This window comes from Ascidiella aspersa, chromosome 9, assembly GCF_963924565.1.
Source record: "Ascidiella aspersa chromosome 9, kaAscAspe10.2, whole genome shotgun sequence".
Taxonomy (NCBI): domain Eukaryota; kingdom Metazoa; phylum Chordata; class Ascidiacea; order Phlebobranchia; family Ascidiidae; genus Ascidiella; species Ascidiella aspersa.
Genome location: NC_139455.1, coordinates 7,429,947 through 7,454,243, shown reverse-complemented (window position 1 = coordinate 7,454,243; position 24,297 = coordinate 7,429,947). Strand labels below are relative to the sequence as shown.

Below are 24,297 nucleotides of genomic sequence, written 5' to 3'. Positions count from 1 at the left end.
AGTACAGAAATCGATCAAGTATAGGACCCCTACCAGTTATGATGGCTTCAAAACAGGCTTGACCCCCCTCCACGGCGACGACCCCTTGCAGGGATTGAAGGAAGCGGGGGGGTTCGACAGCTGGGTCGGCCATCAAGTTGTTCTGGCGACTCATCTTTCCCAAACTGAATGAACACACAAGTCAGATTTTAAAATTTGGTATACTTTTACTTGGGTAAACGCAAAACATGCAGGTGGGATGCAATATCGTTATATTCCTCATAAACTAAAAAAACGTATTCACACAAAAAACGTATTTTTTTCTTAAAATTTGTTATTCAATTTTTTACCTCAATTATTGATATTCAGATTAAATAAACTAACAAACAAAGAATCAAACAAACAGTATTAATATCGGTAAAAATATAACACAAAACGTAAAAAAGCATTCTTTGTTTTTTAATTCTCATGCTTTAGGTTCTCAAACCTAAATATTTGAATGTTTTTAATTCGTAGATTTCCAATTACGAAAATATCAATACTATGTGCTACCAATCTACTATATCACCCAACTCGTCTGCAAAATTGTTTTAAAAAGAACAACATCCATGCAACAAAAACACCAGGAAACGACGACATCCACAAAACTCTATCTTCTCGGAAAACTGTCACATTCTTACCTTGCTTGTACGGAAAATCCGGTTCGACTAAAATACACTTCCGGTGGAAATCTAACCTGGTCTGGTTAGATCGAACGAAAAAATACTGTGGATAACGCTAAGGTTGAATCCGCTAAAAATTCGCTGGCGTCCTTACCTCTCCGGGCGAGAGTTTCGGGAAGATAAGCAGCGACTTTTTTCACTTGGCTAAAACTTGCTGTGTCGAGAAAAAACGGCGCTCAAAAACACAGGTCTTGAGAGAATTCGCGACGAAATTAAACCCTAAACAACGTGGAAAGCTGCGAAAGGGGAAACACAAAAAAAAACACGAGCGGCGTTAGAACGACGATTCCGACAAGAGAGAGCAGAAACTCTACAGCTGGATATTCAATCAACGACGCCTGGTAATTCTCGAGGGGACCAGGGCGGCTTATATAGTTGCAATGGAGACGACGCGAAGAAGGCAAAGGCAGCAGCCTTCGACCATTTGTTATTTTTAGGGCGGTAGACGGCTGCCGTGGCCGAGGCGCTGCAGTAGAACAACTGTCGCAGAAGCGAAAGGGCGCGATGCACATTTCCTACGGGTGACGTCAGTCGTAGGGTATTCCAGTGGCCCGCAGTGCTCCGCCGCTGTCCTTTTATCAATTAGTCGCGTCAACCCGGTTACGTCTGCTTTCTGTCACGTCTAAAACTAACTTTCGACCGCGTTCGTCTCATGCGCCTTGAAATTGCCAAACGAGTTGGCGACAACCGTCGTCAAAAATGTATATTTAAGCGTGGGAATATTTTTTTACAACCGCTGTTGCTGGATCTTGCCTTTAACTGTGTAAAATAAAGTTTATTTCAATACAGCGGTTTATCTTAAGTAGACTGAGATCACCTTGTCCATGAAAATGAATTTCAATGTCACCCTTGATAATATCTATTGTGCACTCACTGGCCAAATATATATAAAGATATACAAAGTTTGGCTTGAACGTAATTTATACCTTAACATCTATATTTCCTTAAAATAACTTCATAATTTCTAGGATACGCTTCCGTCCCACCTTTCGCTAACACAGTAAATTCTAAATCTAAATAAAACATAGCCTAAATACTTGTTGGAAGCCCATGATTAATATTGCTATATCTTGTATGCGGGGAGATCATTATTATTGTTTTGAAAATTATTCCGAAAACTTGAAAACGGTTAATTTGGATTAAGTCAAGTCACATGCTGATTAACAAAGCATTTACTATGTTATATATAGAGGTTGCCTTTAACAAATCGCATTTTTGAAATCCTTCACAGTTTAAACTTACAGAAAAATGATCACAAATAAGTTACGCCCACTTGTGAGTAAATATTATGTATAATGTCGCAAGTTGTGCAAATTGTGAGGTCACCAAGCACAAATAAACTAGATCCGACCAAACTTGAGAGATAAAGCGCAAAAATCGCAATTACTTAGGTTTACGGCTGTTTAGAAAAAATAATAAAAAACACATGTTTCACAAGTGGGAATCGTTTGACAAAAAACGTTAAAAACCTAACGTCAATTTTTGTCCATTGGGTGTAAATCAATTTCGCTAAAATGTTACTGAAATACAACATGTTTTAGGCCGAAATAATAAATAGCGGCAACCAGAAGTTGCCTTTAAATAACCCACGCTGCTGTCCGATAGTTGAACTTGATACAAGTCAGCTCATTAAACACGTCTAGACATAGATGTCATCCAAAACTTCCGTCTGATTACATGGGATTAGAGCGATTAGTGCATGCTTAGACCAGTGTTTTTCAACCCTTTTTAACCATGGGACAATTTTGCAGCAAACAATTTTGCGGAATCCAAAGCGAAAGTTAATGATATGCAATAAAATAAACAACACAACAACAATTCATTCACTTTCAGTTTTTCCTCGTGTGATATATGGGGCTTTTGGACAAGTTTGGATGAGCACAAAATTAATATTCGGGTTGTATTGAACTTAAGCAGCAACAGGACGCCATTTACAACTCCATTGTTGACAACCAGGGGTATTATAATTGTTACACGACAAAATTAATCAAAACGGGGTAAAACGTTCGAATTGATGGATAAGCGCTCTCATAAACTAAAAGCAATACACGTTCATTGTAATAAGCCAGTGACTTTGCCGGTGTGTCATGGAACATTAGTCAAACTAATACATTTCTTGCGAAACACTTGGCAAGGTTTTACGGAACACTATTGTTTCGCAGAACACTGGTTGAAAATCACTGTCGTAGACTACATCAGGATTAGGCAAACTTTTAGATCTCGCGTGCCGCATTTTGAATACAGCAGTCCGCAAAGAGTCGTTTAAAGTGTGGTGTTTTTTTTTCGTAAACACGCCAGAGCACGCGGGAGTAATTTGTTAGTCAGCGCAGAAAGGTTTTAGAAATGTATACTAGTCTATTGAGTGCCTTTAAAAAACATAGCAACAGCAAAACATTGCTCTGATTTGATTGTTTAAAAAAGTCACACTGTAATGTTACAGCACAATGGTAAAGCAGGTTTTTACGGGGCTAGGAAAAATATTACTGGTATTTTAATAAGCTATAAATTTAGATAATGCTCTTCAGCTAAAAATAATCAACCTAAAAACAAAACATACCGTTCAAAGCAAACATGTAGAGACAAAAAAGCTTCCATCGAATTAGAGACAAATACAACAGACTAATAACCAAATTTAATGACTCAAAAGACCAATTCCTTCGGTGAGAATCGAACTTAAACTAGCGTGGTTGCCAGTAGACAATGTTGGTCGTGTCGGTAAAGAAGTCTATAGAAAATCCTGTAGCTACATAACATGGCAGTGCGTAAATTTAACCGCCGGTTCATAGCTGTCGTCAACACATTTATAAAAACGTGTACAGAGGCATACCTAAAGCAATCTTTGAAACATAGTTGATATTTTAATTTTAACATCAGGTTATGCTGTGCAAACGATTGATATAGGTAGAAGAAGGCCACCTACTGGTTTGGGTGACTTTCTCGTTGGGCTAACTTGATGTTGAGGGACGACGCCTGTTTTGCTTGCTTAGCTTTGCTTTGGCTACACATGATCACGGTGCTACTTGTGTCGGTGGAAGATACGTCAAGCTAAATACGTGAATAAATTCGTTAAAACAATGACCGGGAACGTAAGGCTCGCCAGCCAGATATCGATCTTTGACTTGCGACACGAGGCGCGTAGATCAATGTTACCTGACATTTCTATGTTATGAATAAAACTTTTCCAAACGTAACAATCGACAATCAACCAAAACAGTGCATTCGAAACAACCGTGCTAAGAAATGGCAGAAGTTAGTTAGGTGTATTTAACATTTTTATAAATAAAATTCTGCAAATCGAAAACAAGATCAAGCTATACAATCTCGTTTAACGAATGGAAGCCTTAATGTTTGTATTTGGCTCTAGTATCAACACAAATATCATTTTATGTCATTAATATATCATGCGGCACCAAAAGTCGCATAAAGAGTTAATTCAAACAGTTCCCTTTGGAGCATAATGGTTGGAGGTTGTAGTAAGACGTAATAAGAATATCAAAGCCCATACAGAAGTAGGTATCATTTTGAACGTTTCGAATAACTCTTTATTCATTTTCAACATCTGTTGAAAACTTCTGTATGGGCTTTGATATTCTTATTACGTCAAACAGTTCCCGTTGTTTAAATTTAAATTTTTAGTGATTCTTCAAACCGCAGTAATTGCACACGTTAATTACATTCAGTGTTAAAAATATTATATGGCTCTCTCGAAAAAACAGTTAAACATATAATTTAAAAAGGAATTATGTCTATTGCTTTAATGGATCCCTTAGCCAACAAGTTCTTTAATCCCTGGTTTACAATTTACTCATGGTAAGATAGGTAAGTAAAAGCGCACAGAACACTTTGCTAAATTATTAGCCTTTTTGTTATACCTATGGACTGTATTCAATGGTTTGAACAAATTGAATATTCGATTATCACAGTGGTTCCCTTTGTCGTTCTGTGGACACCTTTAACCTCTATTCAAAAGACAATTCCACCATAAAAATATTAGCAACTGCAAATATACCTTTTAAATATCTCTCTAAATTGTAAGCTTTTCATCCGCTACATTAGTACCAAGTTATAATAACAAACTTCGCTGTTTTTTTATGAAAACTAGTTATGCTGTGTCAGTAAATAACATTCAATAGCAAATTGTGACGCACTCCATAGCAAATTGTCACGGTATAATAAGGAAATGTACACTTTAGTATTTTTTTCTGGTCTGCGACAAACACATGTGCTTATAACTATAGCATCAGTATGCATGTTTTGCAATTATTGCCCACAACTAAAATGTGATTTGTTTGTTTCAAATTGGTATTATTATATAAAATTATGTTCTTAAGTATTCCTAGCCCTTGGTGTTTTCAACTGTAATTCCACCTCTGGAAAATACAAGCAAAATAGTTGTTTTACGGTTACATTGTATGGTTCCTACATTTCGGTAAACATATTTAGATGTTTACATGACGTATGGGGCAAAAAATAATTGGCATTTTTAATTTAGCTAAAAGTAATTGGTCAAATGAAACGACATGTGCCTAAAAACACTGAGGATGACGTTTGTTCTTTTCAAAAATGTAATAAAAAAAATAGTTTTGGGGTCATTAATACAAACACTGCTAATAAATTGTCAACAAAACTTTCGCTATATGTGTTACTGGTAATATGTTTCTATTTCATTATATCGTTGTTTATGTACAGTATAATTACGTTTACGTTTTCGAGTTTTACTATTGCATGGGGCCGCGAATCACCCAAAGAAAAATAGTAAGACGTCGTCAAGTTAAAATTCTTATTAAGATTTCCGCTGGTCTAATCTCGGCGAGTACATTAATTATGAAAGCAATGGCACTGTCAGTTGCGTTAACTAAGAAGCAATATACAAACTCAAATTGGCCATATAATTAGGAAACATAAATCTTCCTTACGGTGGAGGTATCCGTGTCTGTGACAGTAACGTCGCATTTTCTTCCAGCTTTTCGCTTTGGGCTCGCTCTGAAGAAGTGACTCACGTGGGCCTGACGCTTCTCCGGGTTCGCTACAGCTAATCGGCGGTACGAACAGACGTTTTTAAATCGCCTCTTTGGCGACCTCATCAGGCCGTGTGCGGAGTCGCCCTTAACCTGGAAAAAGTTTAAAATTTGGTCGGTCAGTTAACACCAAGTTAAAGGACAGAAAACTGTATATATACTCACATATACGAAAGAAATCGAGTGGCAAAAAATAATTTAGCCTGATGTTGCATGCAACCCTTTAATAAAGCTAAAATATATGTTAACAGGACTTACTTTACTAAAAGAGCAGCATATAAGTTATCCTTTTTGTGGCTAGGGATAGGTATATTGGATACAGTGAAACTAATTTGCAGCGTAATAATACCAAACGCGTGATAAATTAAAGAAAGACGGCTGCAGAAACCAGTATCCAGTAAGTATACTTGGCCCAGCTAGCTTACACATTTTCCGCCATTTTTCTAGTTTCTCGATTTCTAGCCAAATTGTATGATGAAATGTGACCGCAAATAATTTCTGCATTTAGACTAAAAATGCTTTTAGTTTAAGCTGTTATCTCAATACCACCAAATACATTAAATAGTACCTTAGTTCTTGTCCGTTGATAGGGTTTTGCTGTTGTTGAAAAAATGTTTAAGCGAGCTGATCGCCGCTTACTTGCAGCAACATGGACTTTAACTGTTATAAAAAAGTAAAATCAATGTAAGCACATTGGCTAACAGAATCAATAGAAATTTGGGATTCAACATTTAAAAAATTAAATTTCACAGTTGAATAATAAATACAGTGGTTCTCAAACTTATTACCTGGCGATATTTTGCTTCCTTTGAGTAATGTTGGACTTCGTCAATTTTAAAACGGGGAAAATTAAAACAAAGCACAATAACTCCTCTAACATTAAGTCCAGTACTTATACAAACAAATATTTCCTGTAGACCTTCACTGTCTGCTAAATCTTCAAATAAGATTAGAATTCAACAAGAAAGGTGAGTCGGATTTAAATGAATTGAGTCGAATTTAATGAATTTAAAAGATGTTGCTCGGACCCCTAAAAACTTCTTCACGGAACCCATTTGAAAATTACAGGTCTAATAAAAAATACTTAATTGAAATTTCCTATAACACTATACGCAAAGTTACAAAAATATGTTTTGCGTTGGATGTTTCTATTGAAATCTGTTCGAACCCTAATAGGAACACTTTTTTATCGCGTTAGAGCAGTGGTTATCAACCTGTGGAAGGCTACATAGGCTACACGTACCGCTAGTACAGTATTGGCCTATACAAAGGCTTTTCAAGTGATAAAAGAGAAGCTTTCAGTTCTTATGCGGAACAAAGTTGTGCACTGAGGTCCTTGGACTAGTTTTAGGGGTTCCATAAAGGCCTAGTTAAAATCTTGGTGTAATATTTATAAACAAATAGATTAAATAGAAAAACAAACGCCTTTTCTTTGAAGGTATTTAAACTTTGTTCTAGTTTTAGATTTGTTTGACGGAAAACATCAGGTTCACTAGTGATTTATGATGTAAATTTATGACGTAATTTTGTTAACAATTTCAAGGCGCCCCCGGTCCACGCGAACCAAGGTATTTACGCCTCATATAAACTGGTAAATATCCATAGACAATATAAATCTGCGTTTATTAACCTTTTTAGCACACACCACTTTTTCTATTGCCCTGTTAATGTGCTTTTCGCCCTCCTCACGAATTACATATAAACTTCTTGTTATAGCTGCTAGATTTTTAAACCGAGTATTTAGTGATACATCACCGTAAGCCACTTCAAACTCTCAGTCTGAATCAAATGGTTCTTTCTTTAAAGTAACTATCCGGCAGTAAATAGTAGCAAAACGATTCCATGATAGCCCTAACACCGCAAAACAATACAGTGAACGCTTGGAAAACCTTGTTAGTAAATGCGATAGGCGTAGTGAATTATTGTGACGTAACAATAACGCAAAAAGTTGTGAAGGTTTATCTTGTGAAGTAAAAACCATAGTTGCCAGTTGCCATTCGAGATTATTAAATATAAATTTAGATTCTAGATGTTTTGGTTTGATTCTAGAATCCCATAGATGTATGGTTATACAATCTAGATTCTAGAATCTAGATGTTAGGTGTTGTTTTTAATTAAAAAAAAAAATATTGTGTTATGTAAATTGGTGACAGATTTACTAACGTATAGGTAGATACATTTTTGGTAATTTACGAAGTTTAAAATTTTTCTAATTGAATGAGGTATAAAATATGCAAAATTTCAATAACTGTTCATATTCAATAAAACATTTTTTGAAACTTAGATCTAAAATTCTAAAGCTTTGGGCAAGACCCTTTTTTTATGCAACTTTATATCATATGCCATTAAGCTTAGGCCCTAGGCTTACCATTTTTTTAACGTAAATCCAGGACGCATATTGAAAACTGCAAAGAAACCTAATGTAGACCTAATACAAACTAATTGAATGCAACTAATTATGGTACCTTAGCGAGGTTGCGGTTGTTTTATATTTTGTCAGGGGGTATTTTTCAGGGCGGTTTGTCGAAGTAATTTAAAGTGTAACCGAAAGTAATGTTCTGTATTGTGAAAAAAAGATTCGGGTAAATACTTTCTGCAATTAAATTAGGATGCGGCCCTCGCGAAAGCAGCAACAATATTAGGCCGTACAATCGTACATATTGACAAAGGCGCTGTGTCCATAACAAATTCGTATTCCCCGGACCAAATTATTCTCAAGCATAGGTAAAACAAAATGTAAGATTCCATCAAGCTGGCCTCTTAAAACAATTAGGCCTATTTATTATGTTGTACTTTGAGTGTTGTAAACAAGTCCTTTTAAAATGACTTAAGTCCCAGTCAAGTTATTTGTAAAATAACTTAAGTCCAAGTCAAGTTTTTCAAATAAATAACAAGTCAAGTCCCAGTCCAAGTCATCAGTTGCGCAAGTTAAGTCCCAGTCAAGTCATAATTAGAGCAAGTCATGTCCTTGTCATAAAAATAAAACGTTAAACTATTATAATTTTTAAACTCGTATGATTATGAACAATAACTGAACTAAAAAATAAGGAAAATGGAACATATAGCAGGCAATTTGTTTTTTTGTGCAAAAATTTGGACAAATAGCTCAATTTTATAAAAAAAATGCTTGAAGAAATGCTTTATTACAACCCTAATCATTTGTTCAAAAGACTTAAGTCAAGTCAAGTCATTTGCCCGAAAGACTTAAGTCAAATCAAGTCATTTTGCCCAAATGACTTAAGTCAAGTCAAGTCATTTAAAAACAGTGACTATAAAATTAAATAATTAATGTGTTTCTGCTCATATAATTGAAAAGAGACCCCTTAAAAACTTAACCACGGACAAAAGGTTTTTAGTTTGAGAACCACCTTTCTAATCTACTTCTAACAAAATACAAACTAGAGTTTTGAAAAAGTTATAGGCATCACAGACCTACAAACCAGAGACCTAAATAACATACCTTTTCCCGGTTTTTGGCCAGCGACCAGAGTTGAAGTGGAGTCGCTATCTGTAAAATGCAAGTCCGGTAAAGGTTTTTGCGCTAGAAGGTCATCGGTCAAATCCCCGTCGTCCGTTAGCTTTCCTTTTGCATGCTTGGCCAGCGCGGTCGGAATTTTGCCGCTTAAGCAGTCGGCGGCCACCAGACAGTCGGTGTCCCATAATGACGACGTGCCCGACACAAGAGACACAGAGCGGGAGTGCTGGTTCAAGTTAGGACGACGCTCGCTGTCCGTGCTCGAATATGAGCGAATTCGCTGCGGACTTCTCCCGCCGTACGCCAGTTGGCGAAACGAGACGAAGCGTCTGTTCTGTAGCAGCTTAGGAGTAGAGGACTTTCCAATCGAGCGGCAAGAATTCATGGTCGTCTTGTGGCGTGTTTTCCTGGTGTTCGTTTGCGGCGTGACGATCACTTCGATTCGGCCGCCTCCGATCGGGCGAAAGGTGTTTTCCAAGTTCCAGGTCTTGGTGGTCACCACATTGCCGCCACGCTTGACTGAAGATGGTCGTTGGTCGTTTATGAATGCTTCGCCGTGACTTCTATGCTTCGCTACAGTGTAAAGTAAAATATACTCGTGTTTAGGTTAATTGGTTAACGTATTTAATGAACAAATAGGCTAACTCCACAATCTTAAAAAGTTTTCATTGTTCCAGTTATTTTGTTTAGGGAGAAACGTTTTATGATTCCGCCTTGGTTTGTTTGTTGGTAAGCTCCTGGGTCAGAGTTCAACCCTCTTTCTTCAAAACGCGCTTTTTGAAAGTTTTATCTTTTTGTCGAATTATTTATTTTAAAAAGTGTGACTTTTTAGCTTTAAATTCTGCTATCAAAATGCACATTACGCATTCTATAGAAGAATGTTTTAACATATTAAAATATTTATTTATTTAAATACAGCAGATATAAAACTCCTTACTCATGGAATAGTTATCTGTTCCGAACAAAGATGCCAGATTGACGTTCATCGGTTTGTTTCTCTGCGTCCCAGTCCGAACAGTCCGCATTCGCTGAACGTTTTCCTCTTGCCTAAAGGTAACCGTGTTGGTCCTGAAAGACTCCCAAGCAAATCTCCCAGTTTCAATAGAGGAGTCAAAGTCGGGTTGTAATCTGGACGAATGCTCGGGAGATTGCTGGTGAAACACCTCAATATCGACAGAACCCTGGTTGTCATTTCTGGGTTCGCATGGGTTCGAATTGCTTCGAGAAAGATCCATGATGGGCGGCGTTTCCTCAAATTCAGGTATGACTCCCGTCAAGGCGTCCGCCTCCAACAGACCCTCGGTGTTGCATGATGATGTGCAAGTAGCGATCGAACTAACGCTTTCGTTTAACAAGGAGTTGGGTTGCTCTGTGTGTGAGGCATTCGCTTCGTTTGGAATTACATGGCTTCGGTCCACAAGGGTCCTATAAGATAACAATAGTAGTCACCCCAATAAATGTCAATAAGTTTTAAGGTTTTAATAGAAGCTAAGCAATGTACGTCACTATAACTTACATTCTTTTCGATATCCAACCAACCTATTGCTTAATTTTGAAAGTTTTAATTTGATGACGTGTCCTCGTTTCCCGCTTCGGTTTAAAAAATGAGTGGCTGACTATTTCGAAAATGGGTAACAAACAATTTCCACTAAACTGTGGACGACTACTGTACTTCGAAATACTTTAAACAAATGAACTTCTGTAATACAAACACTAAAAAAATTCAGAACTTGTCAAGGCAGTGTATCCTATTCAGGGGGACGATTCTTTATTATGCCACACTTCATATAACAGCTAGTGAGGAACAACTAGTTTTTTTTAGGCATGAAAATTAAAAAAATGACGTCATAAAGTCCCAATCGCCCAAACAATACATGCTTGTTTACAAAGTTCAAGAGGTGTTACAATACGAGTGTAGCGTGCAAAGAAAGGTGTCTTCTCCAAACTGATTTTAAATTTATTTCACCTCGTAGTTAGTAGCGAGAATCCAGGTTGGTCGCTTTCAACTTCAAACAATTGATTGCTAGATCCGGCCTGCAAGAAAATGATAGCTGTGTTTGGTACAAAGAAGGTTTTGGCCAATTATGAAGGCTTCAAGTATTTTTCGGGCCTCACACCCAATATTTACCAGTGTTATATCGTTGTGATTTTATTTTGTTAGCTTTCGTACACTTTCATTGATTAACAACTAGTTTTATTTCGATAAACGTTTATCGAGGGCTTGCCACAGCGGCCACTTAGCTAGTCCATGTTCCCGGCGACACTAAATAGATAAAACAACAAGTGGCACTGTTGACAAATGTATTAGCTTTAGATTTTTGTATTTTGCCAGTGCTATTTGGTTTAGTTTTAAATCTAGCCAATAATGCTGAAACAACCAATATTAATTAGTTTCCCTTAAACAGGTCACTACGAATTTATGATAACGTTTGAGAGAAAAAATGCCCGTAGACAAAGCCTTTAAATCCTGGTAAGTTGTTATACTTTCGCAATATTTATCCTAAGGATAAAAAATAAATAAACTCAATCTCAATCAGAGTTGGATCAATTGCAATTAATTAAGTTCAATTGCAATTATTCCCTTAAATGTTTCAATCACATTACAATTACAAAACTGCAATTTACTAAGTTTTCCATTGCAGCTGAAATATGGAAAACAGTTGTCTCATCGCTTCCCAAACAAAATAAACATCGTGGAACATGATTGAAACTTCAATTTTCTCAATATCAATGCATTGAGCCAAAATTTTACCAAATTACAATTACAATTACACAGAATGAAAATGCCTCAATTACATTAAAAACTGTAATTAATTACATCAATTACATTTGATCCAACTCTGATCTCAATCGCCAAAAAGTATTTTTTCAAGAGCGATTAGAATTTAGAACCCACTACCAATGCCTTTAAATTAATTCAAATCGATAATCTTGGGCAAGCCTATACTCTAAAGCAAAAATGGTGAATGGAAAATTACCTAACTGCTAAAAAGTTTATAGCTACTGCAATTGTTTACTATGTGAGGCAAAATTCTATGTTATTTCACCCGTTGCTTTTAACTATCGTATTTCGATTTTAAATCCTTAACACAAAAGTGTGTGATACAAGTTTAATCAACTTGTTTTTTAAAATTAAGAACTATTCTTTATATCTTTACATGGTGCATTTGATTTTGCAATCAATGCGAATTCACCAAACCGATTGTTATTTGAATACTTTATTACTAAAACTATATGATGAAGTGAAAATGAAAGTTTGGAAAAGAATGTAAATTAATAAATTAAAAGTAGCGTTTGTACAAAATGGGTGAATGGCGGCCACACAGTGAAATAAACGTAAAGAAAAACAAAAAAACAGTTTGTAGCGAAATGAACATCAGTAAACTTGTAGTCTTTTTATTTCTTAGTGAAATGTTCTTGCAAATGTAGTAATAAGCCTTTTGGCAATTTTAATTTTGAGTGTGTTACTATGATCATGCTGACAAGCCCTGCATATTAAAAATCGACAAAAAGTGACAACAAATTGAATGTAGGTTATTGGTCTCGTGAAGTAAACAGTGTGCAACAGTTTGTTAACGGAGGTGAAACGATTTTGGCAACGAAAGAAAACATTTATACGCGTACAATAAAAACACTTTTGTAATTTGACGAACTTTACATGAACTTTGAAGTGTTAAATAAAACACTTGGAGTGTTTACCGACAATATTAGTAACAATACACTCGTGTACGATAATGAGTTAAATAGTGGTCGGCGTGTGTTAGCAGTGCAAGGAAAGAAAGGTGCGCAGATCAGTCACGTGACAGCAAAAATCACCAATGCGTGAGAAAACAAATCACGTGATGACAAGAAAATATGGAAAGTGACGTGTTACGGTGAGAGAGAGGGGCTTTACTTGAATTTGCAGTATACCTTCTCACAACCTTGCGCTTCCTCTTTAGGGGCATTCCCCTCACGTTCTGCCAGCCAAGCTGCCGCGTACTGGTCGAGGTCCCTTTCCCAGAAGCGCTGACGCTCCTGTCTGCGCTGTCGCTTGTCGCTGCTGCGCCGATGTTGTGTCGCGTGTCGCGGCGGCTTGGGCGGCGGCGTCTGTCCCCTGCTGTTAGTGGTCACCGACGACGTGGAAGTGTCGCGGTCGCTACGGTCTGACGCGGTCCTGTCAACTTTTCGTGCTATGAAAAATAGCATGAGTTCAGGTAATTTGCTAAGATAGACGCAAGAACATCTGAGACAAAGCCACTCTTTACAAAAAACAACTGTTAAGAACCCTAGATTTATGATCTTTATAAATATAGTGTTGGTTTTGGAGTGGGATTTTCTGCTAAATAAAATTACTTTTGTACACTATCAGTGTTGTAATGACTTAAGTCAATGACTTGACTTAAGTGCACTTTTTAAGTCATTGTTTCTAAATAACTTGACTTGACTTAAGTCATTTGGGCAAAATAACTTGACTTGACTTAAGTCTTTCGGACAAATGACTTGACTTGACTTAAGTCTTTTGAACAAATGACTTGGGTTGAAATAAAGCATTTTTTTAAGTATTTTTTTAATAAAATTGAGCTATTTGTCCAATTTTTTGCACAAAAAACAAATTGCCTGCTATATTATCCGTTTTCCTTATTTTTTAGTTCAGTTATTGTTCATAATCATACGAGTTTAAAAATTATAATAGTTTAACGTTTTATTTTTATGACAAGGACATGACTTGCTCTAATTATGACTTGACTGGGACTTAACTTGCGCAACTGATGACTTGGACTGGGACTTGACTTGTTATTTATTCAAAGACTTGACTTGGACTTAAGTTATTTTGCAAATAACTTGACTGGGACTTAAGTCATTTCAAAATGACTTGTTTACAACACTGTACACTATGCCCGAATCTGTAATGTAGCTTGATAATTAATTAATGATTCTTAAAACCCAAAATGTCGACTAAATTGACATCATCTTGGTAAATACGTTTCGATACGTACTTGCATCATCATTAGTTGCACTGTTATTTGTTATTGGCTTGTTTACCAAGTTACGTTTCGGTCATACTTATAGTGACAATCATGCTACTTTAACTATGGGGGTTTTATTTTAATTCGTTTGACATTTAGTATAAAAATGTAAACGTTAGAAACGTGGATTATTCGCCATGTAAGAAGCTACAAGCACCGTCAGGATACAGTGTCACAACTGTCACATACTCAAATAACTGTTAAATGCTTGAGATTTTCGAATTTAGTAAAACCCAGTACTCTACGAGTATATAAAGCATAGAAACAATAGTTCTAAAGAAACACCAGGCAAAATGCTATATTGCGGATTGTAACCTATTCCAAGGTTTCTTAAACTGGTGAATGGTTCACCCCAGGGTGAACAAAATTTTTGCAGGGGTGAACCAATCAAAGGGGGTGAATAAGGGTGAACCGTCAGAAATGCATGATAGCTCTGCAGTAAATCAACTACTGAATTGTTGTTTTTTGGTGTTTTTTGCTTATTGTAATAGTGAAGTTGGTTTGCACTAAGTGTTCAATACAAAAAAAAAAACTGTGTTTTGTGCTTTTGTAGATTTATATTTCTGGAATCGAGAGATTGTATATTTTCAGTGGTAAAACCTAGCTTGAGTTGATCTTAACAAAAATCGAAACAACCTAAATCATTTTGTGCTGTTATATATAAACGAGATAGTTTTATCATATCATTAGACAAGGGTGAATGAAATCTGGAGATCGATGATAGGAGTGAACAAAACAAAAAAAGTTTAAGAAACACTGACCTATTCTTTCATAACAGAACGCTTAATTCAAACAAAAATGGCTTAAAAAAGGAAACTTTAAAACCAGGGAAATACTTTCAAGTGTGTGTGTATTTTGTCTTATACGCGTTGCTCACCACCGACCTGTCACAACTCTATTCTCGTCGCTGTCTGAGGTCACAGACTCCACCAGGTACTCTTCCGATGCGGAGGACACGGAGAAGGAGGATGAGGATGTGTCGGTGGACGCGAGGAGAGGACTCGCAGATGGACGTCCAACCGTGCGCGTAAGAGGAGCTGGGAAGAAATGTAAATCCACTGCTTTAATTTACGCATGAAAAAAGACAAGACATTTGTGTGTAACTAACAATATGAACGTCCAAACACCATTATCTTACGATATTGGATTACGCCATCCCATACATAAAACAAACTAACATAGCCAAGGGTAAAAGTTAAAATCTTCATATTTAATGTTTTTACACAAAAGCGTTGCGAGCTTTGCTATGTTTGGTATTTATTTTATAATAAGTTAAAAAATATGTCATTTTCATATTTTTTGTGGCGTGATCATTATCGCAATAACCCAAACACAAACATACAATGAAAAAAGACTTCTTATTACAATCTTTTACAGTTCCATCGCGTTTCTTACGAAAACACGTGTAAAACATAGAAAACAGAAAACAAGGTTTACCTTCATCATATCTAGGGAGAGAAGGCGGCGGAGGTGGTGTAAAGAGCTCCTTTTTCTCGATCTTTTTCGGAAGAGGAGCGGAGTCCGACTCTTCCTCCCCGCTGCTCTTTTTGAGATTTTCATCCAGGAGCACCGACATATCGTAGGGCTCGAACTTGCGCTCGGGAAAGGCCGGCGGGGGTACAAGGGTGGGGGTTTGAGGGGGTTCGGGCTCCCTGAACGGGATGAGGTGGGTGCCGGGGACCATCCGGGGCGTCTCTGGTTCCGGTAAGTGGGTTGGTGGGGCGCTGTGGGTTGCTATGGGCGACTGGGGCTCGCTGTAAGTGCTTTTAACCTCTTCCAGGCGCGAATGCAAGTGATCCACCTCTGACCTGAAGAAAAGGGACGGTATGACATAAAATGCCTGCTGTAAACGCTAAAGTATAGTTTGTTGTTGGCTTTTATCGAATGTACGATTGATACATGTTTTTGAGATGTCGCATGTGAAATGTTTGAAATCGCCCTGACCCTATCAAACAAATGTCAACTTCAACTCCTGATAAGTAACAGTGGTATAGTCAGACATTTTAGTAAATGTTAGAGAATATATCTATATTTCGCCAACGATGGCATCATCAGTATCTATGGAAACAAAAACCCTAGTAAAACTAGTCCGAAGACATACAACAAAAACACATTGCATACTGCACAGGCGACAGTCATTTTGCTTTTGCTGGAAGGTTTTGTGAAAGCCAAATTTTACTTGCAGTTTCTCTTTAGCAGTGCCCACCTGCTGGTTGACGGTTGAAGCAATACTTAAGCTTGCTTTCATATCGCCCCGCATGGACATGCTAGGCTAACAGCAATAAGTTTTAATCAGGGGTGTGTAACATATGGCCCAAGGGCCAAATTGGGCCGACAGACCAAAAATATTTGGCCCGTGAAAGGCTTAAGTTTCAGGCCTGCGACACGAATACTCTGACCATTAGTTTGGTGGCCATTTTTTAAATTAAACATTTTATCACATTTGGTTAGTCAAGTTTTTATCTGCAAATATACAGGGCATAACAACACTAAGTCTTTCTGATTTATCGCTCACTTGATTGCTTCAGTGTATTGCCCGGCTACTGTGACTGTAAAATTGTATTTGTGAGTGAGCAGTGAGCACTCTTTCGAACTGTATGGTTCACAATAATCCCACATCGATCAGGACAGAAAGAGGAACACCTTAAAATGGACTTTTGGTTGCCCCTAATTTACTTGAGGTGAATCTAGTCCAAAATTCGTTTGGCCCATACTAATCGCGTTAAAATATGTGGATGCAAGGTCCCTGGAATAGATATCCCCTGATGAACAACCTCGCCAGGTCAGAGCGTGGAGCACCTTACAATGGCGTTGTGCGTGCCAGAGACAGTTAAAATGATATACCTGAGGTTGCTGACCGACTCGACGATATCGCTTTGTTTTCGCTTCATCATTTTGCGGAAAGGCGGAACGTCCACTGCAATCGCCTCGCCGCATCCCCGTTCCGCAATTTGCTCGGCCTCGACGATGATGGAGGCGAACTTGTGCGTGCGATCTCGCTGTTCCTCCAAACGTTCGAGAACGTTCTTGCCAAGCTGCCTCACGAGGTCGTCCACTTCGTCTGAAGTCCTGCAATATAGCGATGAACAAATGTTGAGAGTTGCTGCTGTTTCCTTTTGAAACCCGGAGACTGCGGGTCGTAGGTGGCGAATGTTGATGTTTCGGTGATCTCTTTTACTTTAACTGTCAAGCCTCGTGCTTAATGTTTTGTGTGAATGTTTTTTTTTTAATCTTTTCAAAGGGCGTGCTGCTACAAGAGCAAAGATTCAAAAAAATCATTTGTGGTAATGCTTTTAGGAAAATTAAGACGCATCAACAGAAGAAAGATTTAAATATGTTGGTGCGTCAAGTTGCAGTTCGATAATAACCCAGATTTTTCCGTATAACTATAAAAATCCACGTTCTTCCTGTATAACTATAATAACCCAGATTTTTCTTGTATAACGTACTTGATGAGTGATGACTTGTGTCGAATCGTCTCCACCAACTTTTGCAATTCACGATTCCACGATTCGCACTAAAAATAAACAAAATCAATTTAAAATTAGGAATAGTGTGAGAATAATTGCTTTGCTACAGGTATGAAGTTCACAATTTTTCAGTGAGTTTTTAAATCTAACAATAATTCGTACGAACACTTTTGACAGAACCTTTTAAATATTTTTATCGAAAATGTCGATGTGTCTGGGACATTTTGGTTATTCAAATTATAGTTCGTTATTGGCAGAAAGACATAGTGAAGGGCTTCAGAGGGCTAACCCAGTTTGATCAACCAAGGTTTTAAGCAAGAAAAATCGACTAGAAAACTCTATCCAGTGGCAAAATTGCAACTACCTCTACGTACGCATGACTTTATGTTAAAGGGAATCTACAGTAGTTCTAAAGGGCTAGATCAACGTTGTTTTCGTATGTCTATAAATGTTTGAGTTTTCATTAGGGTCTTATAAATATAATGTGGATATAAGGTTAATGTTGTACTAAATGTTTAATATTTGAAATCTTCTTAACCCTTGCAAAACATACGTTGAACTCCTAATGTGGCAACAGCAGAATAGTCTAGCAATCCTTGTATTATAATGTCAGACATTTTATAAAGATGTTAAAAAAGATATACAAGCTCCGAACTGTCCACTCAACCCACGCAGTCATTCAATGTTTAATAACAAAACACAGCAATTAAAATCATCAAACCTCTTCCGTTATCGCGTAGAACTTGCTCATGGTGTGAGCGGAGGAGGCGGACTTGCTCGCTTTTTCCTCCGCCGCTCCTATCTTCATCTGCGCCTCCGCAATCTCCTTCTGGGTGCGCTCGAACCTCGGGTTGTCGCTCTTCAGTCGTCTCTTGCACGAGCGCGCGAACTCCTCCCACTCCAGTTTCGCCTCCTGCGAGAAAAAAACGAATCAAAAAATGAAAGTCAGAAAGGTGGAGTTTTTTCTTAGACGTAGCCTTTAGTGCGCCGCGACCAGGTACTGAGTCTTTTTAAAAAAAGAAATCTTTTTTATTGGTCTAACTCTGGATAGGGTAACCAGATGACTCTAAATAACGACAAACTGTATTGGAATCTTGAAAGCTTTCGCACAACCGTGCTTCGTCAGGTCAAAGTAGAAATGGGAAAAAAAGAAACACCCTGATTTTTAAAATAGTGTTCGATAGTACCAATAGCTGCTGCAAACTCACTTTATAAAATGGAAAAGAATAATTAAAATAAAACGAACAGCTCACGCTTTCCTTCAAGATTTTTTAACCATTTTATTTATGATTTTTTAAACCAAAGTCCGCATTAATGTTGGTGACAAGTTTGATAGGGTAAAAATGCGTTACTACAGCCATTCTGCTAATTAATCGTAGTTTGTCCTGATTGGAATTATACAAGCAATGTTCTTGGCCAGCTAAACTTCCTACTGTTGTTACATCACCTGTATTTCTATCAAGATCTCGTTGGCTTCCTCTTGTAAGGCGACAGCTCGCTTCTTGACCTTGCAAGTCGAAATCTTGTCGTCCAGCCTAGCCAGCCTTCCCTCGAAGCGATTAATAGCTTCGCAGTGCTGCGCCAAGAATCGAGAAGTTAAACACTTGATTAAGTGATCCAGCTCTCGCAGTATAAGTTGAAATCAATTCAAGTCAATGTTAAAAAAATAAAAACGTGACTCAAAATACAATTTTGGGTCAGCAAAGTGGATTTCAAGTTATAAAAAATATCAAGTAAACGATTGATTTTCAGTATTCTCTCAATTCATTGCAGACTCGTATTCGTTTATAAAAAACTTATCGGAAATGCATAAAACAACGTCTCTTTTTTGGTAGCATGGCAAAAATACGACCTAAATGCTTAATGAAATATATCAACATTAATGTCAAAACTGAGCAAGAAAATCGTCTTGTCCTGTCGCATACATGCGATTGCGCAATCCGATAATATCGGATCTGAGCCGATACTCGATTCCAAGTTAAAGTATCGGTACTCGTACGATACTAGGGTGGTATCGGTGCCGATTCGATTCCAAATTATTATAGGAATTTCAGCCATGATGCGCGACCTAATGAAACATTTTTTACCTTGGAAACGAAATTTATCAGAAACTAGTAGGTTAATAAATGGAGGTAAATAAATTTATTTACGCTAATGAGCCAATTGTCTAAAAAATACTTTCGAACGTTTTTATTTTATCTATATTTTGCTTGCGTGAGCTTAGTAATGAAGTCATACAGTATCGCATTGGATCACGGCACTTATTGTCCAAAATATAGAAAATCGGCAAAGCCAAAACGTCGAGTAAATCGACATCATCTTGATAAAGACGTTTGAATAGGTTCTTGTATCATCAGTTAATGTGACTGGTGATACAAGAACGTATCGAAACGCCTTTATCAAGATGATGTCGATTTATTCCACCTTTTTGGCTTTGAGATTCATTAGCAAGCTGCATTACATTTCCGTGCATGATGTACCTGGCGAGAATCGATTTTTTAAGTATCTAATGCACACAGCAATCCTACAAACCACTTTCAGGCGAGACTCACCGTTCTGTAGCTCTGCGTGAACCAGGCGCTGAGTTGTTGGCCTTCCAGCTTTTCCTGGTAGTTCTGCCAGAGTTTCTTCCAATGCGCGTAAAACACCGACACCTCCATCGTGATCTCGTCAAGTGTTTTGCGTCCTTGCCCGAGACGGGGCTGGAGAATAAAAATGTAAATGCGCTGCTTTTTTGATATAAACTGACGAGGTAATGTTATTTTCATGCCGGAGTGTCGGCCTTTCCATCAGCATGGTACGTTGGACACTAGCAGGGCACATTTCCATTTTTCAATAGGTTTTACGTGTTGGTACTTGGTTAGGCATATATATCAACATGCAGAAACAGTAAAAATGAAAATTAAACACAATCCCACAATACGTCTAAACATGTAAAAGTGTTATTTTTTCTACGTTATTGAAATGTTGGTCTACAAATTGTCGCAAAATAAATCTACTCGAATAAAAATAACGTGAGTACTCATTGTAATAGATATATTTGTATATTGATATATTTAACGCACTACTATAAAATAGTAAAGAGCATCTAAAATATTTAAAATATATTTTCTTTGAATGCACACCGTTCCAACTAAAAACTTTATTTTGAACTTTACATAATAATTACACCAACCTGTCCCAACTCGTGCCGGTTGATGATCTGGTGCACCTCGAAGTTTCCCGACGTCACCGCGTTCATGACGTCATCGACTTGCGTGCGCAGTCGGGCGTGACTGCGAAGCAGGACCGTGACGAAGGCCTCCTTCTTAGGGCTGCTCGGCATGTCGATGACGTCACGCAGTGAGTCTTTGCTCATTAGCTCTTTCTCGGATTCTTTAATGGCCTGACGTAGCTGAAAGTGCAATACATTCTACTTGTTATTTTTGTTGTGGTTTTATATAGTTTTTAAGCAGTTGTAAACTTATGGGCTCCAGCAGATATGTGCCACCTATAGATATCTTTTATGACAGTAACTCCAAAATTCCACCATTTACACAAAATATGTTAATAGCCACGATTTTAAAAATATTTTTCAAAATTATGTAGCTTACATGCAGCAATCTAGGTTTCAAATATCACATACCTTGTTATCACATTTTCAGCAATTTATTATTGTCCGAATTGTGGATCGAATAAAAACAATCAGAAAAGGACAAAAATACATGTGTCCAAATCAAAAAAAATTTCGAGCCACATAACTATTACTTTATCTATATGCAGGCTTTATCAGTGTTTTTTAAATTCATTAGTCCGGTCCCTTATGCTTCCTTTATTAGATTCAAATCAAGATTAAATCCGGTACAAACCACTTACCGCATTTTTAAACAAGCAATTTATAATCATAAAACTGCAATAAGGAGGATATACTCTTGTTAATGTAATTTACCATTCAATGAATTTAAAGTATGTTGCGAGGAGCCCCAGGGATCGTCAGACCCCAATTTGACAATAACTACTCTATATACATCAAAACGCGTACCTTTGCAGTCAATATTATCAAACGAAAATTTGGAATATTAACTGTAATTACTTGTGTCAGACCAGCAAGCAATGACATCGCAACGCTTATATTACAATGCAAAGGCCAAAAAATATTTCGATTGAAACGTACTAAAAGCATTGTAACCAAACCTTAATAACGTTTTTCGCGTTAACGTTTGCCTAATCAGCAAGTGTCAATCCAGCGTTATTCGGCGAGCGACGAATGTCTAACGCCAGGTGCAGAGTTATCAATTTCCTTAATTGTGTTAAGTCGCAATAGTAACATTCTTTCGTAAAACGTGCCGGCATTGGACAAAATGCGCTACAGGGTTACTTAGGTTCAACTTTTTGCGCGGAGCCCCAGGGATCGCCAGACTTCAATTTGACAATAACTACTCTATATACATCAAATCGCGTAATACTATCGAAGGACCTTCTGAAATAAAGACTGTAATAACTTGTGTCAGACCAGCATCAAATAACATCGCAACGCTTATATCATAATCCAAAGGCCAAAAAATCAATGTAAACGTACTGAAAGCATTGCATCCAAACCTTTACAACGTTTTTCGCGATAACCTTTGCCTAATCAGCAAGGGTCAATCAAGCGTTATTGGGCGAGCGACAAACGTGTAATGTCAGGTGCAGAGTTTGCAATTACCTTAACTGCGTTAAGTTGCAATAGTAACATTCTCTCGTAAAACGTGCCGGCATTGGACAAAATGCGCTACAGGGTTATTTAAGTTCAACTTTTTGCGCGAAGCCCCAAGGATCGCCGGACTTCAATTTAAAAATAACTACTCTATATACATCAAATAGCGTAATACCATTGAAGGACCTTCTGAAATAAAGACTGTAATTACTTGTGTCAAACCAGCATCCAACAACATCGCAACGCTCATATAAAAATCCAAAGGCAAAAAAATTCAAACGTACTGTAAGCAATGCAGCCAAACCTTAACAACGTTTTCGTGGCACGTCGCTGCCGCCTTCAGTGCGCTCTTGTAATGCTTCATCCTGGTGCTGAGCATCTGGTGACGGACCAGAAGAGCCCTAATCCTCCTCCTTACCGGATACTGCGTATCTTCTTCGTCCTCTTCTGCTCCTGTCTCTTCCGTCGCGCTCTTTTCTTTGCCGGGCGAACGCAAGCCGAAGAGCTCGCCGTGCTAATGTCATAACGTATCAGTATTATTATAACAGTGTTGTAAATTTGTTTTTTGTTTCAAAATGACTTAAGTCTCAGTCAAGTCATTCATAAAATAACTTAAGTCCAAGTCAAGACGTTTCAATTAATTGCAAGTCAAGTTTTTCAAAATGACTTAAGTCTCAGTCAAGTCATTCGTAAAATAACTTAGGTCCAAGTCAAGACTTTTACAACAAATTATAAGTCAAGTTTTTTAAAATGACTTAAGTCGCAGTCAAGGCATTCGTAAAATAACTTAAGTCTAAGTCAAGACTTTTTCAATAAATCACAAGTTAAGTCCCAGTCAAGTCAAAATTATAGCAAGTTAATCTTAAGTTAAGTCCTTGTCATAAAAAGCAAACGTTAAACCATAAAAATTGGTACACTAGCTCGATTACGAGCAATAAAACAACCAAATGGTAACAAAAAAGCAACATATAGCAATAAAATTGTTTTATGTAGAAATATAAGGATATAATAACCTCATTTTATAAAAAAAATGCTTTAAGAAAACACCTCTTTTTAATTCAAGTCATTTGTTCGAAAGACTTGGTCAAGTCAAAGTCATTTTTTTCCAAAATGACTTAAGTCAAGTCGAGTCATCTGAAAAAAAGTGACTAAAGTTTTTTTTACAACACTGTATAATAGATCTGTAGAGTAATGTGTGTTGACTGTTGATTCACACTAGTCGTAAAAAAGAGCAAACCCAACAAAACTAACGGCTGCAAGGCTGATTATTTAAACCGTTTTTAACATTTTAATAACGTAATATTTGTACAAGAAAAATATAAAGTATTTTAAGCCTAATTTGCATAGAAAGATGTCTGTCTTTTCTTATGCACTAATACAATACAACTTTACAATATGCGTTTTCAAAACCCTAAAAATAAAAATAAAATATTTTTTTGTTAATTTATAGATTGATTTTTAAATTCATTGTAATGCTCACTTTATCGCAGTATATATTAAACAGTGAACCATGCTTGTATACGAGTAATAACAAATACATATTAACATGGTTGTAACGACAACCCGAAGTACTTTTAATATTATGATTAAGCTGGCAATATATTTTAACCAAGTTCCCACCGTAACTGTTTTTTCGATCTCGGCGTGTACAGATTGCAGGAGAGTCTGTTTGATTTCAAGCGCTCGCGTCAGTTCCTGATTTCTCTCAAAGTCCTCTCCGAATTCGATTTCGTCGTTGATGAAAACCGACTGCTCCACGTTTTCCAGAGATCCCATAAGCTGCATATTTGATACAAGAATCTATATCAAAGCCTATATATAAGTATATGTAGCATTTCTATGGGCTTTGCTATTCTTATATGTCAAACTAAAACCTCCAATCAATTTGCAACAAACATTATGACTTGAAGTGTAGGAAGACATTTGCCGTATAAAATTCCTAAATAGTA

The 24,297-nt window shown here is 37.2% G+C and overlaps 2 protein-coding genes across 2 annotated transcripts in view; both read right to left on the bottom strand.

The window, feature by feature from the left end:
* The window catches only part of LOC146132147 (titin-like), a 170,250-nt gene extending 169,288 nt beyond the window's left edge, over positions 1 to 962 (bottom strand). Inside the window, 2 exon segments of the mRNA XM_083397226.1 lie at positions 34 to 164; positions 796 to 962. Of these exon segments, the coding sequence (XP_083253352.1) occupies positions 34 to 154 (121 nt within the window). The 5' untranslated portion in view covers positions 155 to 164; positions 796 to 962.
* Positions 963 to 12,786: 11,824 nt separating this feature from the next.
* Positions 12,787 to 24,297, bottom strand: part of LOC146132146 (uncharacterized) — a 50,338-nt gene continuing 38,827 nt past the window's right edge. The window contains exons 37-47 of the mRNA XM_083397225.1: positions 23,969 to 24,127; positions 22,653 to 22,862; positions 20,849 to 21,067; positions 20,226 to 20,375; positions 19,121 to 19,249; positions 18,395 to 18,586; positions 17,653 to 17,720; positions 17,048 to 17,272; positions 15,641 to 16,011; positions 15,088 to 15,240; positions 12,787 to 13,366 (exon numbers count right to left, since the gene is read on the bottom strand). Of these exons, the coding sequence (XP_083253351.1) occupies positions 13,086 to 13,366; positions 15,088 to 15,240; positions 15,641 to 16,011; positions 17,048 to 17,272; positions 17,653 to 17,720; positions 18,395 to 18,586; positions 19,121 to 19,249; positions 20,226 to 20,375; positions 20,849 to 21,067; positions 22,653 to 22,862; positions 23,969 to 24,127 (2,157 nt within the window). The 3' untranslated portion in view covers positions 12,787 to 13,085. The remainder of the gene's footprint in view (positions 13,367 to 15,087; positions 15,241 to 15,640; positions 16,012 to 17,047; positions 17,273 to 17,652; positions 17,721 to 18,394; positions 18,587 to 19,120; positions 19,250 to 20,225; positions 20,376 to 20,848; positions 21,068 to 22,652; positions 22,863 to 23,968; positions 24,128 to 24,297) is intronic.